We start from the raw sequence: 20,168 nt of genomic DNA, 5'->3' as shown, positions 1-20,168 counted from the left end.
CGAAAGATCAATATAAACAAAAATAACATTGGAATACAGGACACAGTTTACACTGTCAGTGCAAACCTCCCTCCACACTGCTCATCAAATCCCAGAGTGCTTGCTTAGATTAAAGTGGAGATGTGGGACAATTGAAAAGGGATTGATGTAATTAGCTCTTATGACTAATGCAATCACGGGATATGGGAAGAAAGCAAGAACAGGTTACTTCTTCTTGCGTATGGCATGCACAGCCTAAAGTTGTAGGGTTACTGGTTTTGGATGATAAGCCATGATAATTTTGAATGGAGGTGCTGGCCGAATGGCCTACTCAGGACTATTATATAAATATTGGAGACGGGCAGTATTGAAATAGTCAAGATTTCTCTCATCAGCTGCCTGAGAGGTTGTCTTGGCCTGGGATGCCTGAGATGGGATGGATTTGGCTGATGACCAAGGTGGGGAATGGGATAGTTAATGACAGGAGTGGTTGTGAAAACTGCCAGGAAAGTTTCCGATTAGATCAGGCTAATGGCAGTGTCTTCAATATTTCCAAAGCTCAGCAAAGGACTATGTTGAATAACATATCTTACACAAAAGCAGTATAGGCACAATGGATGCAAGATTCACTGGTGTGGTACCTGGAATAAGTTTAAAAAAATCATTTCCCCCAGCTGATGTGCAATGGGGCTGTTAGATTCTGGACTCTCAGTTACCTGGGGACGGAGTTGGTTAATCTTGCTCCTCTTAAGAAAAATAATAGTACAAACACAAATATACAGGAAATAAAATAAATACTGAACGATGTGTTCACAGGAGTGCAGACACAAGCAGACCTTCTTGTTTCCGATGCCATTTGTCCATTCCAGCAGAAGACACCCATCCATGTCCACCCATCAATGCCCCACAATTGGGCAGGCTTTTCTTAGACAACATGATTTCCTCTCTCCCCCCCCCTGATTTGAGAAGTTTAGTAGGTGAATTAGTTATTGCAATTTACCCCTTGTGGGAGAATCTGAGAGGAGTGGATAGGAATGTGGAGAGAGTTTAATGGCTGGATATGAAAGGGTGGTTGATTGCCAGCACAGACTCAGTGGGCTGAATGGCCTGTTCCATGCTGTATGACAAAGCCTCTATGGGAGTATGTTGCCAGGCAACTGGTTACTAGATTGGTAACTAAGTGGGAAGTCCACTCACTTCTCAGTCTGAAGAACACAAAAGAGCACAAAGTGTTGAAGGCCGGTGTTGAAGGTCTCCGAGTAAGATCGGGAGGGAGAAAAGCTCCTCCACCTGCTTAATATCCTGCCCCAAGCCTGGCATCTAGAGCACACCCTGACCCTCTCCTTCACAACACTGATGTTGCAGTGTTGCTCTAACCCAGGCCTGCTTGGGGTATGAGGCATTGATGGCGGCATGGACCATGCCTGTTGGGAGCTGGATGTAGATAGGGAGCAAAGTGGATGACTGGCCAAGAAGGGAGAGATCTGGATATGGTCAGGACTCAGACCCAAAGGATTTCTGCCCCATCCATTGACCCTAGTGGCAATCTACTGGGGGTGTCCTGGACAACTTGGCATTTGGTAAGAAATTTGACATTGTGAACCACCAGACAACAGACATGAACCGACCTGCTGCCTTTTCCAGTTGCGCTCACACATTGACACAGCAAACACCACACTGCCACAATTTTACTTGGTGCTTCGGATCTGAACGTTGACCTTCACTGATCCCGCTGTGAGTCAGGACTCCCTCCTTCAGTCAGGGTCTTGAAGTGCATGGACAGGGCCTCTTCCTCAGGGCTCGCCTCCCGCTTCCACTCGTCCCGGCTCAAGATGTAGCCCACCACAAATCCAAAGGAAACCAGCAACAGCCCGAGGACATTAGCCAGGATCCCCTGGGGGTCGTACTTGGAGTACGTGGCTCTGCGAGAGAAAAGAGTTAAACTCATCTTAAATCATGGGAAACTAACATGTAGAAAATAAAAATCAGAGGTGCAAGTGAGGACATCAGTTTGCCCACAACTCCCACTCCCACCCTCACCTACAGCTGCAACCCCAGGCTGGCATGAAGAAGGAATGCATTACTTACTCTGAAAACCTATATTAAACAAATAGCTTCAACCCTGCATCAGAGAATGGATGTACAGTGCAGCTGGTAGAGCTGCTGCCTCAAAGCACCAGAGACCCAGGTTTGATCCTGACCTCTGTTACTGTCTATGTGGAGTTTGCATATATTCCCTCCAGTTTCCTCCCACATTTCCAACACGTGTAGGGTTGGAATTTAACTGACCTCTGCAAATCACCCTAATATGTAGGGTGTGGCTGTGACAGGGGATTACAAGAACTAGTGTGAACGGGTGATCGATGGTCAGAGTGGACTTGATGGGCTAAAGTGTCTGGTTCCATGCTGTATTACTCAATCAATCAACAAGTGTGGCATTGTCGAGTTTCTGGAGCTCAATTCACAGCTGGCTGTGGCCACAGTGCAGGAAACATCCAGTCCAGTCACAGTCACATGAGGACCAGTTTCTATTTTAAGTTAAATCAAATTAGATACACAAAAGATTTGTGCAAATGAGGAACTTTCCATTTGACAGTTCCTAATCTGCCTTTCTGAAGTGGCGCTACTTGTGGGAACCAAGGGCCATAGTAAGCCCACACCTTGGGAACAAAACCAGGGAACAGAGAGCGCCCATTCAGAGAGGAGTTCCAAGGATCTTGTTAGTGTCCTGACCTCCTGTTGTCTGTTGGATGGCACTTCCTAGGGTGGAGTTTTGGGAAACTGTGCATCCATTATTATTGAGGAGTTTGGGTTAAATTTCTCCCCTCTGAAGACAGTGGCCTTGAGGGGAATTACAACACTGAGCTAAGCCCTACCTGTGGCTCCTACCTCAATTGGCCAATAACCCCATCACCTCCCCAGAATTCCTTTGACTCTTACCCGATGGAAAACAACAGCTTCTCTGTGATCCCAGCCAGACAGGTCCCAATGGCCAGAATAAAGAGCCCCAGTCCAAAGTACACATGATAGGGGTGGTAGATGGCTCGTAATGAATAGGACAAGGTAGGTAGCAGGAAGAATGTCAGTCCCATAACCCACTGCAAAAAAAAAATCAAAAACATATATTTAATATTTTAAATTAATACTGACTTATCGCAACGTGCATGGTATAAATAATTCCTCAAATCTGTGGTCAGAGGCTGTCACAGAGGAAGCAAAAGTGGTTTGTTTCTATTGCTGTCACCTGGTTATCATCATACAATGGACAGTATTCACCTTCGGTTTAGTGTTCTCCTAATCCGTTCAGTCCCCTCCACAAGAAGTTGTTTAGAAGCTCGCTGTATTCCCACAACTATGTGCCTGCCCATCCACAATATGTTATATACCGGTACAGTATGTGCATGAATATTAATAGTTGCTCTATTTTCCTTTTGTTGTTAACAATACCAGACATTATTGACCTTGGGAGGAGGGGATGAGACAACCTTGAGCTGCTGCAGTCATTCTGGTGAAAGTTTTTTTCAGTGCCTTGGGATGGGGGTGGGGGGGGGGGGGGGGGGGGGGGGGGGGGGTGGGGGGAGATGAATAGGGGGCTGGAGGGTGGGGGGTTGGAGGGGAAGCTGTAGTATTGATGCTCTTTCACTTACATATCCAGCCTTCCGGCTTACTATGCCATGTATGAAAATTGCTTTCATGTTCAGATGGTAAGAGTTTTGAGGTGCAATCCGAAGGTTAACCTTGCCCACTGGATAGCCAATATCTTTAATCAGTCTCGCCCCACTATCGTCAACCATTTCATGTAACTTGCAACCTCACACGATGGCTCTGGAACTCCACAGGATTGTATCAGAGCTCTACCTGATGCAGTGCTTCAAGATTTCCTTTACACTATGTACATTGCACAGTTAGAACAGAAACAAACTCTGTCATCAACTTTTTACACGTATAAATGTAGAGTTATGCCCCCTGTCCCACTTAGTAAACCTGAACGGAAACCTCTAGAGACTTTGTGCCCCACCCAAGGTTTCCGTGCGGTTCCTGGAGGTTTTTGTCAGTCTCCCTACCTGCTTCCACTACCTGCAACCTCCGGCAACCACTTGCAACCACACGGAAACCTTGGGTGGGGCGCAAAGTCTCCAGAGGTTTCCGTCCAGGTTTCCTAAGTGGGACAGGGGCATTAAGCTTTCAGAACTCAGTTTGTAAGGTCTCACGTGAGATAGGCATTTCAAGTAGGTCACCCACCTTAAGAAACAGTTTATAACCACACTGCCAACTTAACATGGTTTCTGAGGCATTAAAGATAATCTTGTCCAACGTCGTTAAACGCTATTTCCTAACAAGTTTACCGGTGAGAGTTCAGAGGTTTCTCACTCAGCCTCAATCCCAAGCACTTTTAGAGGAGGGGGTAGTTAAGTTCAAGGGAATCCCTCTTAGGTTGGAGCTTCTGAGGGTGAGCACCTCAGGGGACAGGGTAGTCCATTGAAGGACAACCTACCTGTAAACAGAAGAGAATAATGGTTAAGAGGCCACACCAGCTGTGAAGGCTGTACATCTGGGGGATATTCTGCGCGGTGTGAAAATCAAACACAGCAATCGTACCTAGAAGTGAAAAAAAAAGAGGTCTTGCAGTGTAATAGCAGTGAACAACTGAGCCCATGTCTTGGTCACCATCAGAACCACCGACTCCAGTCACCCCCACCAGAGTCAAACCACAGACTCAAGTCAACCCCCATCTAGCTCAACCACTGATCCCAGGCACCCATTGGGAACAAACCACTAACCTCAGAAACGTAGGTCAGGGTCAAATTACAGATTCCCAGTCGCCTCCATCATGGGCAACCACAGATTATCTATAATGTTGCAGACCAGGTTTCCAATCAGGGTGCTCTATAATCCAGTCTTCTCTGAGTGTTTTGACCCAGGTACCATCCCTCATTACAAGTAAATCAGTCACAATAAAAAGTTTATCTCGGTCCCAGATCCTGATCCTGATCCTGATCACCCTACAATATGGAGACACAAGATGCTGGTTTGCAAAAAAAGGCAAAACGGCAGAGTAACACAGTGGGTCAGGCACCATCGCTGGAGAACATCTATGTTCCCCTGAGATGCTGCCTGACCCGTTATGTTACTCCAGCACTTTGGGTGTCCTTTTTTTCCATCCTATATCATGAGTGTTATAATTCAGGCCCTTTAAGGATGCAGATTGGTGGACCAAAAAGATCCACAAAATAATTTGCTACCATTCAAAAAAGAGTCACGTGTTTAGAAAACATTCCCTCTTTCCAGCACTTTTTTCCCCCACCTTCCTCCCTGTGCCTTCCCTCTCCCCCCCCCCAACCCCCCACCACCACCTTGAGACTGCCTCTCTCTCACTGCACTGGAGAATGCTCCCATTTTTAAGGTGCTCCCCCTGCTGTCATTTTATGCAACTACATACCTCTGCCATGTTTGACTTACCTACAATAACAGCCACCAGTGCTAGCAGTTGGATGCTTGCATGCAGGATCTTGGCAGTGGTTTTACTCTCGTTTCTGAGCGTTCTGAAGACCAGAATTGCTGCAGGAGAGACATTAAGTTAGCAGCAATGTTTAGAGATTGTGATGTGGTCGCAGTATTGCTGACATGTTCATGATTTGTAATTGTGGAGAAGCATCAAAGGGAAGCCTGGGCCTGGCCAATAATGGTAATGTTGTTCCCTCAGTCTCCCCAGTGGCTCTGCTTTTCCATGATGTGTCTAAAATATGTTGCAATAAATGTCTAAAATACTATGTCACCCCCTCCTTACAAACTAGGGGTAATTTACAGAGACCAATTAACTTACAGACCCGCATGTTTTTTGGATGTGGAAGGAAACTAGAGCACGTGGAGAAAACCTATGCGGTCACAGGGAGAACGTGCAAACTCCGCACAGCCAGCACCTAAATTCAGAGTCAAACCTGGGTCTCGAGAGCCGAGAGACAGCAGCTCTACTAGTTGCACCACCGAGCCACCCTTAGGATGGGCTGAGTCTCGCCTCTTAGTAAAGAACACAAGAAACATGGAGTTGGTCACCCAGCTCTGTGTGCCTGTTCTGCCATTCATTGTCATTGACTCATCTACTTCGCTGTCATTTTCCTACACTAAAATGAATCAAATGAAATCGGGTTAACGTCCTGAAAACTAGATCTATATTTAAAATCAGCTCAGTGATTGAGCCTCCAGAGTCCTCCAGGGTGGAGAATTCCCAAGCTCCCTCAGCCTCCGGGTGCAACATTTTAAAATCTTATTTAAAACTGTGTCGTCAGGTCCTTTTCTTCTCATTCAGGAAATCATTCTCCCTGGATGAAGACAAATGCCTGCAGATGCTGCAATCTAGAACCAAACCAGGATGCTGGAACAACTCATTGGGTTAAGCGGCATCTGCAGAGGCAAAAAGATGCACGTTGACTTTCCAGGTTGAGATTTAGCATCAGGACTGATAGGGAAGAGGAAAGATTGCCATTACATAGCAGTTCAAGGGGGTGGGAGAGCCTGGTAGTTGGAACCAAATAGGGTGGGGATGATGGGCAAATAGAACCAATTGGAGCAGAGGACAGGTGAACAAAACTAAATGGACAAGTGAGTGTTTGGAAAGAACACATTTTTCCAGTGGTATGAACATTGACCCTTACAACTTCAGGCAACTCAAACCCTGTATTTTCCCACACCACATCCTCACTTTGCTTTTTTCTTACTTGCCCCCCCCCCCCACCTCCCAGCAACTTCATCTAGGGTACAGTCCCGATTCTTCAACCTACCACTTTGGAACTGTTACGGTAGGTACAATGCCGAGGACCATATTTTGCACTCTCTATATTTCTCTTCTCTGCACCCTTGCACTCAGTTTAGCTTGATTGCATTTATGTGCAGTGTTATCCTATTTATTGAATAGCACGCCAACAAAAGCTTTTCACTGCACCTCAGTACACGTGACAATAATACACCTATACCTACCTAGCTCTGTCTGACGATCATCCCCTCCTTATCTGCTTCTCCTCATCATTTACCAGCCTCTATCTCACAACTCTCTCTGGTTTAGATTAGTTTAGTTTAGTTTACCCTCTCTAGACCTTTTCATTTCTAACTGCCGGCAGGACATTGAAGATCTTAACTTTGACCTCACTTACCTACTCTATGCTCAGAAAATCTGAAGAACAGTTCTGACCCAAAACATAGTCTATTCCTTTCCTGCAGAGATGCTGCCTGACGCGCTGAGTTACTCCAGCATTTTGTGTCTATCTTCGGTGTAAACCAGCATCTGCAGTTCCTTCCTCCACTGCTTTCACTATGATTGCTAACATTGTGTTCTGAGTAGAGGCAGGAGTTGGGGAGATTGGGTTGGCTACATTTGAGGTAACTTGTTCTGTTGCATGGCTCCAGAGGAAGGCCACGTTTGATTAACGCAGGGAATGCTCTCAAGTCACAAAGGGCCCTTCTCAAAATTCTGCTCAATTCTGATGTACAGATTTGCAATTCCATCCGGTCCACATGCACAACAGGCTGTAGCTGAGTGAGTGCTACGCTGATTTGATTTGTATTTATCCTTGGGATACGAAAGGAAAAACGTAATTATACTGATCATACATCAAAATACCTTGTTTTAAATTGAACCCACCAAGCTCGAGGCTGTAAGCTGATCAGATTTCCTATTTCTAATGTCCAGATGCCTTTCACAGTCAGTACTCCAAGCTATCTAATAGCTCATTTACGTTCCCTATAATGCATGGAAACCTCATTAAAAGCAACAGCCCCAAGGCAGTACCAGACTTGGTTTGGTTTAGCAGACACTTCATATGAACAAACATGCCGTGCAGATGCTGGAACTCAGTGGGTAGGCAGAATGTGTGTCGTATCTTGTAACGTTGACACTCCTTCTTCTTGCGTATGGCCTGCACAGCCTAAAGTTGTAGAACAATTTGTTCTATTTGATCTTATTTGATTGTGCACGCCAGATTGATTGCATTCGTTGAAAGAGGGAGGACCACGTGAAGGTTGCAATCTCCCACCCCACGTTGACACTGATCATGGTAGATATCCAACCAGATGATTGGTGTCTGATGTCAAACAATCTGACCGAGTCTACTCAAGGCTTAGTTTACCAGCCTGATCCTCCCTCACTCAGCGGGTCACAACTTACAGTAATAGTTTGTTGCAGATATATTGCACTTTTAATGTAGCAAAATGTTCCAAGGAGCTTCAAATAAATTTTATCAGACAAATGGCATCAGGGAGGCCGGACGGCGATTGGTATCGGTTTGCGTTATTGTCGAGATACGCTGAGATACATATGTCGAGATACAATAAATGTCCCTGAATGTGGATCTGAATTCTGCAGTATGGAGCTAGGAGGAATTAAGAATTCCTAATCTTAGTCAAACGGTGTGCGTTGGAAGACTCAGATCAATTAACCCAGCACTAGGAAACTACGAGAAAGCTACAATCCCACAGAATGCAGAATCATCCCACCTTTTCAGCTGACGACTCTTTGACCCAGTAATTTTGTTTTCTTGTTTAACATTCCTTTTGCCTCCAACATCAGTTTTTACTTCCTACAACATTAGGAAGGTGAAGACACGATGATAATTTTCTCTAAAGCAGTATGACTGTTGCACGGTGTACAGGCATATGACTGTTTGGTTTCCAATGTGAGCGCTACAAGTATTAATACAGGAATCCTGTAAATGCCGACACAGTTCCCCAGTCTCATGCAACACCAAATATGTTTTGTCAATTAATGATTGGTAATCACTGGCATGAATCAGGAGTCATTATGTCACACTTTGGAAGAGAATGGGGTCATTCTGGACAGTCAGCTCATCTTTGTAAATGGCAGGTCATATCTTATTAACTTGATCAAGTTTTTCTTTGAGGTGACAAAGGTGATCGATAAGGATACGGCAGTGGACGTTGTCAACATGGATTGTAAGGCATTTGATAAAATTCCCCATGGTAGGTTGACTGACGCACACACACACACAGATAAATGTAGACGGGCTGGCTAATAAATTGGCAGATGACAACAAAATTGATGAGGTCATGGTCTGTGATGAATGCTATAAAAGTATAGAACGGGGTACAGATTAGAAATGGGCAGAGAAATGGTAAATGGAGTTTAATCCTAGCAAATGGGAGGTGCTATACTTTGAGAGATCGACTGTAAAAGGAAAATATATAATTAATGGAAAGGCCCTTAACAGGACTGATGTGCAGAGGGATTTAGGGGTTGAAGTCCATAACTTGTTGAAAATGGTAACAAATGGACAGAGTGGTAAAGATGACTTATGGTATGCTTCATTCATTGGTCGGGTCATTGAATATAAGAGACAGTGAATCACATTGCAGCTTCATTGGATTTTGGTAGGGCTGCATTTGGGGTATTGTGCGCAGTTCATGTTTGCCCCCTTACTGGAAGGAAGTAGAAGTTTAAGGTGGTGCAGAAGAGGTTTACAAGAGAGCCACTTGGATTAGTGGGTATTAGCCCAAACGGAGAGGATGGACAAACTTGGATTGTTGTTGGCTGGAGGGTCAAAGATTGAAGGGAGAAATGATAGAAGTACATAACGTTATGAAAGGTATAGATAGGATAGACAGACAGAAGTAATGTCAAAGACCAGAGGGCATTGCTTTAAGGGACTAAGGGCAACATTTAAGGAGATTTTTTTTACACAAAGAGTGCAGCAAATGCTTGGAACACACACTGTCAGGGGAGGTGGTGGAATTACATCTGATAGCGGCACTTAGAAGATTTTTAGGTAGGCACATGGATTTGCAGGGAAAGGATGGATATGGAATCACGTCCAGGCAGAGGAGATTTGTTTAACCTGGCATCATGTTCGGCACTGTGGGCCAAAGGGCCTATTCCTGTGCTATACTATACTGTCTATGCCTATTATGACTGTGATTGGGTAACATACTGTAGCACAAAGATAAACTGACAGTGACGGCAAGAGACGTAGGCCCCAGTGTTGTGAGTGCTCACACAAGGTACTTTAATTAGACACTGAGGGAGAGCTAACAAGCAAATACATGAAATGGGACATACAGTGCCCTCCATAATGTTTGGGACAAAGACCTATCATTTATTTATTTGCCTCTGTACTCCACAATTTGAGATTTCTCATTAAAAAAAAATTCACATGTGCACATTGTAAGATTTTATTAAAGGCCATTTTTATACATTTTGGTTTCACCATGTAGAAATTACAGCTGTGTTTATACATAATCTCCCCCCCCCCCCCCCCCATTTCAGGGCATACTGCCTCATCTGTGAAACACAGTGGTGGGGGTGTTATGGCCTGGGCATGTCTGACTGCTGAAGGTAATGGCTCACCTATCTTCATTGATGATAGTAGCATAATGAATTCTGAAGTGTGTAGACACATCCTATCTGCTCAACTTCAAACAAATGCCTCAAAACTCATTGACTGGCATTTCATTCTGCAGCAAGACAATGATCCCAAACATACTGCTAACGCAACAAAGGAGTTTTTCAAAGCTAAAAATGGTCGATTCTTGAGTGGCCAAATCAATCACCCAATCTGAACCCAATTGAGCATGCCTTTTATAGCTGAAGAGAAATCTGAAGGGGACTAGCCCCCAAAACAAGCATAAGCTAAAGATGGCTGCAATACAGGCCTGGCAGAGAAGACATCCAGCAACTGGTGATGTCCATGAATCGCAGACTTCAAGCAGTCATTGCATGCAAAGGATATGCAACAAAATACTAAACATGACTACTTTCATTTACATAACAATGCTGTGTCCCAAACATTATGGAAACCTGAAATGGGGTGACTATGTATAAACACTGTTGTAATTTCTACATGGTGAAACCAAAATGCATAAAAATGGCATTATTAAAATCTGACAATGTGCACTTTTGAACCACATGTGATTTTTTTCTATTACAAATCTCAAAATGTGGAGTACAGAGGCAAATAAATAAATGATCGGTGTTAGTCCCAAACATTATGGAGGGCACTGTATTTGGTATGTGCCCATGCAGGCTGGGCCCTGTTCACAGAACGCCATGTAAATTTTATCCATGCTGAGCAAGCAGCCCAGTGGTTAGCTCAGAGTTCTCAATGGGAGAGACACTGTGACAGCTTCACCCAGCCGCACACTAAGCAAGCATTGCCTGCTTACTGGGGGGGAATGATTTATTACAGGTGCTGCACCTCAAATTTCCTGAAACCATTGCAGTGGCATTCCATACCAGGCCCCCGTGATTGAATTCCTGGAACACTGAATTTAATCGCCAGTGAATAAGGTCACTTTAGGGATAAAAGTTGCAAGTTAAAATGTAAAGCACTTTATCTGAATGCACACAGCCTCTAACACAATAGAACTCATAGCATAAATAAACTTAAATGGTTTTGATCCAATAGCATTGTGAAGGTGTGGCTACAGGTTACAGCGTGGAAATATTCCAGTGCACTTGGCTTCCTAAAGGACTGATAGGAGAGGAAAGGGTGTGTCCAATAATAATAGTAGGAAGGGTGGATATACAAAATAACTTTGGCAGAAACAAAAATTATAAAATGATATAATTATGAGTGGAAATAATGTAATAGGGCACATTATGTTGTCAGTAGTTTATGGGTCTTCATAATAGATATACAAAGGCAATTGAATGAAGCCTTAATTTAGAGTTAAAACCAGCCCGGTTAAATATAATACAATTAGCATTGAGCAGTGCAATCGTATTAAACTGGGCAAATTAAAATGTCAAACTATCTTGGAATACGAGTTGATAGAAATGCATACATTATGTCAATCCAGAAGATTGTTGAAATCCTGTCCAGTTTGGTAGAACTGGATTAAATGGCAATTTTATGAAAAACAATGATCTACGGAGATACGATCAGAATATAGTATAACTTTAAAGTTCAAGAATTAAGATCAAATACATTGGTCTAAGGAGCAAATTAGCCAAGGCGGATTTGGGAATTACATTGGTGGTAGTGCTAAAAGAACTATTTCATAATTTTTCAAAAAATGCAACTCTTACTGAGAAATCTCCAGGGACAAACAATTCTGCCGTATAACAGTCACTTCCCCTTCGCACGGCAATTCCTAAGTCACGTGTTTCCTGCAAATTCCACTTTAGCCTCAGCTGTTTGCCCCTACTCTGACTCTGCAATTTGTAGTATTTTGGAACTGTTAACTAAAATGGCAGGTCTCCTTCCATTGTTTGGATAATAACTAGGAATTGGCCCAGCTGCAGATTCACAGAAATGGGAGCAAAATCTGCAGGTGCTGCAAATCTGAAGCAAAACAGACAACCTCTGCAAGTTAAATACACAGACACAATCAATGCTTCAGATTGACGACCAACTAACTAAAGGATCATCAAACTGACACACTGTTCTCTCTCCATGGATGATGCCTGATCCGCCAAGGGTATCCAGCATTGATGGATAGCATCTGACGACATTATGGGATCTGGTCCGGAACAGTCCACTCCCCTCCAATGTAAGAATATCCACCATGGTCAGGGGACTTGAAAAGGAATGCAAATTCTGAAGTAACATTTTCTTTCTAACAGTACCCTTTTGTGTGACATTCATGCTCTGATAATTAATGGGACCATCAAGTATTTCACAGCGATATGGGGAAAACAAGCAAGGTTCCAGAAAGCAGCAAGCCCCATTCAGAATGACCAACTGATTTCACCATCAAAAGTATTGACAATCGATAGTCAAGACCATGGAAATTAAGCCTTGTGCCCAACTTTGAATCTTTGCAAGTAACCCAATTCACCAACCCTTCGCAAAGTCATTCCCACACTTGCCACCCAAACTGTTCACATTCTCTATTCCAAATCTACCCTTGAGAGGCCTATCAACTCCCAGCCTATTTACAATCCACACAATCATTGCAGCAAATGCCGCACATTTTATTCTTCCAAAATACGTCTGATGCTGAAGGTCTTTGAAAAGATTTTAAACAAATATGAATTAAAAAATGAACCAAATTAAATACAAAGTAAATACTTAGATACAAATAAGGACATTGGCACAGCTGGTGGAGTTGCTGCCTCACACTTTCAGTGACCAGGGTCCAATCCCACCCTCGGGTTTTGCCTGCTGAGAGTTTGCACGTTCTTGCCACTGCATGCAATTCGCCTATGGGCTCAGTTTTCTTTTAATGTCCCAATGGCTTGCTGATTATTTGGTTAATTAACCAGTGTGTAGATGAGGGGTAGAACCTGGGGGGAGTTGCTCGGATGTGCGGAGAATAGAATGGGATTAATGTAGCGAAACGCAAAGTGCCAGATTAACTCAGTGGATCAGGCAACATCTGTGGAGGAAATGAATAGGTGGTGTTTCGGGCCAGGATCTTCTTCAGACTCTTCAGGCATGAATGTTGGGAGTAGTGGCATAGTGTAAATAGGAGGCACAGACTCAGTGGACTAAACAACTAATTACCGTGCTGAATTCTCCATATGATTCTGAGTTCCAGGTGGTGAGCATACTGTCCACCATCATAAGAATGTCCACCATGGTCAGGGGACTTGAAAACAAAATCTATGACCTCCAGTAAAAATAAGACAAACCACTGGATTAACTAAGTGGGTCGGGCAGCATCCTCATACAACATAGATAGGCAATGTTTTGGGTTGGGGCACGTTTTCAGACTCCACATTCTTCTGACTTCCAATAAAGTTCTCTTCCTGACTATCAGCCAGTATATTTGCAATAAGTGTCCAGACAAGCCACAGGGCAGGAGTATAGACTTGTGTTACTCTTTTTTTCATTGATAAGTTAGTCAGCATGGGGTGTGGCATGGAGGTATTATTGCCACTGTCATCCTTGTCACTTTTCATTAGCTGCACAGAATGACTTTGAACAAAATCTAGTTGTTCAAACCGAGACATAACATGCAGAGAGAATCAGGTACTCACCATCTCCATAGAGGAAGACCATTCCAAGCACCATGCACAGTGGGTGAACATTGAACTGTTGCGAACTTCCATCCCATGCAAAACCTCCTTGATAGTGACCCAGCCATACACCAGTTATGATTACTGCAGTCAACCCAAGAATCTGTGTTGCCGCCACAAACCAGCGCAGTAGGCCAATGTGGCATCTTTCCAGTGGGGTGGCTTCCATTGCAGGATACAGGCTTCTCGCATCCAAGGGCCTGTGGAAGAGATCATTAATGATCAAGTCGATTGAGGGCAGACTGGACAAATAAATAAAATCCAATGAAGAGGGGGCAAATCAGATCCAAAATCAGCTCAGTGACAGGAAGGCAAAGGTATTATTGTGACACTTAAACACTGTAGACACCGGAATCTTGAGGAAAAACTATGAAGTGCCAGGGGAACTCAGCAGGACAGGCAACATTTGTGGAGGCCTGGCTGAAGTCCAAGAAGACCATGTTTACCTCCCCCACCTCATCAGCCTACATGGTTACCTGTATAGCATGGAAACAGACTCTTTGGCCCTATCTATTTAAAAAACGTAATTAAAGTTGTGAAGGAATAGAGAGAGCAGTGGGAGTCCATGTGCTTGCAAGCTGCTGAAATGGAGATAAAGAACCTGAGAATAGGAAGGGTCAGAGAGGGACCCTACGAAACTAAGGGCAGATGAAAATTATGAGCTGTTTCAATCTGGAACCAATGATATCAGTACTCTAACTCAGAGTTGTGGCTCAAGGACTTAAAGAGCAGCCTTTTTTGCATCAGATTCTGCTTTCTCCATATAACGTCATATCAATGCACCAACCTGGGAACTAGAAAATGCCACATGAACTATTTAGATCATTATTATTGCGTAAATCAGTTCCATTTTGCTGCATTTCCTTTTTGTTTTGGAAATTCTGTTCTTCTCCACCGTGAATGATGCACTTGATCAATATATGGAATGCGCGCCCACCCCAGCTCACTTTCTACAGCCTCCAGCTCTACTTCAAATCTACCTCTTTGACCTTGCTATTGGATACCGTAGCTTCAGTTTGCTAACCTTTCCTCCAATGACTTAGAGTGAGGATCTGGTTCCAGCATTAATGGTGAGTACCCGATTCTCTCTGTATGTAATGTCTTACCTCCTGCAAGTTTTTGTTCTTACTGGTTAATGACAACAAGAACATTTTGTTTTGGCTACAATAAGCAAACGTGTCCTTCACTAAAGATACGGAAAGTTAGAATAATCTTATTTCATACTCATTGAAAGCTGTCAACACCTTCCAGATCTCAGGTCAGGGGCACTACTTGCAGAATATGATGCTGGAACATAAAGGCATCAATGTGGCTTGACTACTGGGACAAACCAAAGGAAAACCCCTAAAGCACATGGCTTCAAGAGTCTGTCCTTGGGATCAATATGCTATGGTCTAGCAAAATTCCTCAGGGCTTCTACCACAGGTGTTTGGACGTCATGTTGCAACAATAAAGTTGTTAATGAGACTACACATAAAGTATTGTGTACAGTACTGGTCGCTCAGCTATTGGAAGAATGGCATTAATGTGGACAGGGTGTAGAAAATATCAATGAGGATCTCATCTTAAGGGCCTGTCCCACTTTCACGACCTAATTCACGACCTCTGCCGAGTTTGCCCTTGACTCATACTCGCAGTCTGGTTGTCACAAGGTCGTAGGAGGTCGTAGGTAGGTCGTAGCAGGTCGTGATGCTAGTTGCAGGTACTCGTGGCATCAAGTAGGTCGGGGCGTTTTTTCAACATGATGAAAAATGTCCACGAATAAAAAAGGTCATGAATTAGGTCGTGAAAGTGGGACAGGCCCTACACTGGGTCTGGAGAGCACGAGTTCGGAGATGCTGGACCTTATTCTCTGGATTATTGGAAGTTGAGAGGCGACCTTAAAGGTTTATAAAGAGTTCGACAGAGCTCTTAAAAATAGCGGAGTCAAAGGATATGGGGAGAAGGCAGGAACGGGGTACTGATTGTGGACGATCAGCCATGATCACAGTGAATGGCAGTGCTGGCTCTTGGGGCCAAATGGCTTACTCCTGCACCTATTGTCTATTGTCTAAAATCATGAGGGGCGTCTTTTCACGTGGATGTCTCTTTTCCATGGATTGGGGAATCAAAAAATAGAGGGTGGAGGTTTGAGCTAAGAGAGGAAAGGTTTCAGAAACACAAGGGGAAAATTTTTCACATAACGAGCGGTACATATATGGACTGAGCTTCCAATGGAAATGGCCAAGTCAGGTACAATTAACAACATTTGGACAGGTACATAGATGGGAAAGGTTCAAAGGGATACGAGTCAAACACAGGCAAATGGGTATAACTGAAATGGGCATCATGGTCAGTATGAACAAATTGGCCTAATGGCCTGTTTCCATGCTGTACGACTCTACACCTCCTCCCACTCTACTTCTCCATGGAATTCACTCCAATCTCCATCTGCTGTGTAAGGAGACCATCTTCTGATTTTCCTAGACCCGATTACCCAGCCCAAATCACAAAAATAGTACTAAATGCCACAATTATATTTGTTTCCACCACCACCACCCTGGCAGCATATTCCAGGCATCCACCACTCAAAAACAAATTGTCCTGCACAGCTCTTGAAACATTTTTCTCTCAGTTTATAGATATACTCTTTGCCTTTGACATTTCTACCCACGGAAAAATAGGTACTATGCTCTCAAAATTTTCTAAGTCTCCCCTCAACCTCCGACATGTCAGAGAAAACAATACAAGTTTGTCCAATCTCTCCTTATCGCTAATATTCTCTAATTCAGGCAGCATTTTGGTAAACATATTATGGGCCCTTTCCAAAGCCCCTATATCCTTTATGTAATGGGGTGACCAGAACTAATTTAGTTTAGTTACGTCATGTGTACCAACATGCAGCAAAAAAGCTTTTATTTGCATGCTATCCAGTCAAAGACTATACATGAATACATTTAAGCTGTCCACTGTGTAAAGAATAAAGGGTACATCTGCACACAATACTACAAATGCTACTTAACCCAATTTTTATAAAACTACAACATGACTTTCTGACTTTTATAATCAATTCCCTGAATGATAAAAATGATAAAATAAAAAATAACCAATAAGCTGTCATTACCACACTATCTACCCGTAATGCCATGGAGCTTTGGGCTAGGACCCCATGATCAAGTGCCATTAAGGGTCATGCCATTAACTGTATACTTTCTGCTAACAAGCTCCTAAAGTGCAACATCTCACGCTTGTTCAGATTAAACTCCATCCGCCATGTCTCCATCCACATCTGTAACTCATCAAAATCCCGCTGTACCCCTTTGACAGCCTTCTTCACTGTCCGGGACTCCACTAATATTGATGTCACCTGCAAATTTACTATCCAATCCATCCACGTTTTCATCCAAGTAAATAAATCATAAACAATGTCCCCCGCACAAATCCCTACAGAACACTACGAGTCACAGACCTCCAGCAAGAATAACAACCTTTCACCCCATCCTCCCTTTTCTCAATCATCTTGCCACAGCACTTCCCCAAGCAACTGAACCAAACACACCATCTCCGTTCCCTTCATCCAGGGCCCAAACACTTCACCCAAGTTTAGCAGCGATTCACACACACTTCTTCCAAAATCGTGCACACAGTTCTCACCATGTGGTCTCCTCTACTCTGGAGAAACCAAATGTAGATTGGGTGACCACTTTGAGGTGTACCTGTGTACAGTAAAGCCATTTAAAATCTCCTGCCGGCACAATAACGTTCTGGTTAAGGGTCCCGGGGGTGGGGGTTCACATTCTCTGAACCTACCTTGACTTTGTACTTTTTGATCTGGAGACTGATCGGAACACACGGGTCTGTATAAAGCAGAGAGAAAGGGGACACTTGGACAAGTGCAAGCAAAGTGGAGTTGGGCTCAGACAGCAAGCCAGCCTCTTGGGGCGGGGTTGACCATCAGGGGGAGGTTGAGCTATACCAGAGTAAAGCCTCGAATTTGTTAAAGTAAACAGGCATGTGGAATCAACGCACTCAGTCTGTGACCTTTGTACCGCACTCGGGCGTATTTAAGTTAATCTGAATGTGCCGTCCCCACGTCAACAATACAGATCACCGCACAAGTTATCTCTTGGTAAACACGCACACGCACATACACTGTTTCTGAGCGAATCCGGTTGCAAAGTCCTGGAGAAGAGAGCCACAGGTTCCGACAACACCTCGACTCTGATCTGAACCCAGCACTAACCTGTTCAAACCCCGTGCTCACTGGACGTCTCCCTCCTGCCCAGAGATACTAGACAGGAGCCTTTGGTATCTTTGCTCCTGCCGTCAGTGGGTGACACACCGGAGACAGGGGGAGGGAGGAAAGAGATGGGGAGGGAGAGAGGAAAGAGATGGGGAAGACAATATCAGCCTTGCTGGTGCGAGGAAGGGATACTAATGGAGCCTCAGGGCGGCAGCTCCGGTGAGGAGTCCTGAGCAGCTCCGGCGTTTCCCGGCTGTGTGATGAGCAGACAGAGCTAGGCGGGGTGTTGCCGAGCGTCTCCACGTAAATCCCTCCCTCCGCAGCCTCTGGGCCTGTGGTTGCCCTGGTAATTGCGGGAAGGTAGATGTTGTTAGTGCTCTCAGCACCGCGGAACCCTGACTCATGCATTTTCCAATGGGAGCCGAGATGCCTGTCCCGGTGGGGCGGGGGGCACGGTGCGGACCACCACCCACACCTGAAACTCGGGACGTATCACAAATCTCCTAATGCGAGGCCGAGTCACCGGTGCATGCTTCGAGAAACCCTGGAATAATTCGAGAAATTGAATAATTTTTATTCCATTTGTGAATTCTGTAAAGGCAATTTTCCGTAACGCGGGGGTCGCCTGTACCTAGATCCAGAGATGTCCAGTGTGGAAATAGGCTCTTCTGCCCAATTTGCAGATGCCTGCGGTTAGCTCATATGCCTCCAACCTTTCTATTCCATGTACCTCTCTTTTAAATGTTTGAAACATTATAACTGCACCCCTGTACACAGCTTATTCGGCAGCTCGAGCTACATACTCACCATCACCTGTGTGAAGAAGTTACCCTTCATGGCCTTGTATAAAACTTTCCCTTCTCAACTTAAATCTATGTCCTCTAGTTTCAGAATCCCCTACCTTGGGGGAAAAGACTGACAATCCACCTACTTTATATCTCAATAGACCAACCCTCAATCTCCTGCCTATCCAGTGTTTCTTTATCTTAAGCTTTCCATTGCCAATAATATTCTTGTAAATCTTCTCCATGGCCTTTCCAACTTTGTGACATCCTTCCTATAACTGACTGACTAGAACTTCACAATATTCCAAGTGTTTATAGTTGCAATGACTTGTGAGCCTACGCCAGACTCGGGAAAAGAGTCTTTGAAGACCGAGACCTAAAGGCTCAAACAAAACTGCTGGTCCACAGAACCGTTGTCTTCTCCACCCTGTTGTATGGAGCCGAGTCATGGACCACCTACAGCAGGCCCCTGAGAGCCCTGAAACAATACCATCAAAGATCCTTACGAAAGATTCTAAGGATCAGCTGGGAGGACAAACGCACCAACATCAGCGTTTTGGAGGAAGCCAACATGACCAGCATCACCACCACAATAATGCAGCACCAACTTCGATGGACGGGCCATGCCATCCACATATCCAACACACTTCTCCCTAAACAAATCCTGTACTCTCAATTAAAGGAAGGTCAGTGGGCCAAAAAAAACACTTCAAGGACAACATCAAGAACAGTCTGAAGAAATTCCACATCACATCGAGCAACTGGGTGCAAATTGCACTGGGCAGGCGCCCCTGGAAAAAATCCGTGCAGGAAGGTGCTGCACGTCACAAAATGGAACTACGCCGTGTCGCAGAGACAAAGCGACAGCACCATAAGGAGAGAGAGAAGGGGGCTCAACGAATACCAACCACCACCAGTCTCCACTGCCCACGTTGCACCAAGGTGTGTGGACCGCGGATCAGCCTCTACAGACATCTGCAGACCCACAAGTAGACGACACTATGGAAAGGAGAGGACAGTCATACTCGTTTTGAGTGACCGCCGATGATGTACAGTTGTAATAGCATGCCCCAATTCCTGTACTCAATGACCCGACCGATAAGGCAAGCATGCCAAACACCATATTCACCACTGTCTCCCCGTGTTGTCCATTGAACAGAACTGTTTACATGAATCCCTGGGGCTCGATGTGGAATCTGTGGGTCACACTCTCAGC

General features: G+C 44.4%; 1 protein-coding gene across 3 annotated transcripts; it reads right to left on the bottom strand.

Moving 5' to 3' along the window:
• Window positions 1–1,190: 1,190 nt before the first annotated feature.
• On the bottom strand, window positions 1,191–18,409 carry LOC116981927 (cytochrome b561). Of its 3 annotated transcripts, XM_033035140.1 has the most exons (7): window positions 18,168–18,409; window positions 17,735–17,781; window positions 13,907–14,145; window positions 5,440–5,538; window positions 4,475–4,578; window positions 2,920–3,077; window positions 1,191–1,901 (listed from the first exon to the last, which is right to left on the bottom strand). In XM_033035140.1, the coding sequence occupies exons 3-7, from the start codon at window positions 14,112–14,114 to the stop codon at window positions 1,700–1,702; spliced, it is 771 nt and encodes a 256-aa protein (XP_032891031.1). In that variant the 5' UTR covers window positions 14,115–14,145; window positions 17,735–17,781; window positions 18,168–18,409; the 3' UTR covers window positions 1,191–1,699. The 3 variants fall into 3 exon arrangements, with proteins under 3 accessions (XP_032891031.1, XP_032891030.1, XP_032891029.1); XM_033035139.1 differs by lacking the exon at window positions 17,735–17,781; XM_033035138.1 differs by lacking the exon at window positions 18,168–18,409 and having other exon boundaries at window positions 17,735–18,007.
• Between the last annotated feature and the right edge of the window lie 1,759 nt (window positions 18,410–20,168).

Source organism: Amblyraja radiata, chromosome 16, assembly GCF_010909765.2.
Source record: "Amblyraja radiata isolate CabotCenter1 chromosome 16, sAmbRad1.1.pri, whole genome shotgun sequence".
NCBI classification, from domain to species: domain Eukaryota; kingdom Metazoa; phylum Chordata; class Chondrichthyes; order Rajiformes; family Rajidae; genus Amblyraja; species Amblyraja radiata.
Note: the sequence above shows the minus strand (reverse complement) of the source record. Positions and strands in the feature narration are given on the sequence as shown.

Bases quoted from the DNA above. Each gene is read 5' to 3' on its own strand.
- LOC116981927 (XM_033035140.1), bottom strand. From the start codon at position 14,114: ATGGAAGCCACCCCACTGGAAAGATGCCACATTGGCCTACTGCGCTGG. The intron at 5,539-13,906 runs GTGAGTACCTGA...TCTCTCCTGCAG, and splicing joins GGTCTTCCTCTATGGAGATG to CAATTCTGGTCTTCAGAACG. The intron at 3,078-4,474 runs GTAGGTTGTCCT...TTTTTTTTGCAG, and splicing joins TTATTCTCTTCTGTTTACAG to TGGGTTATGGGACTGACATT.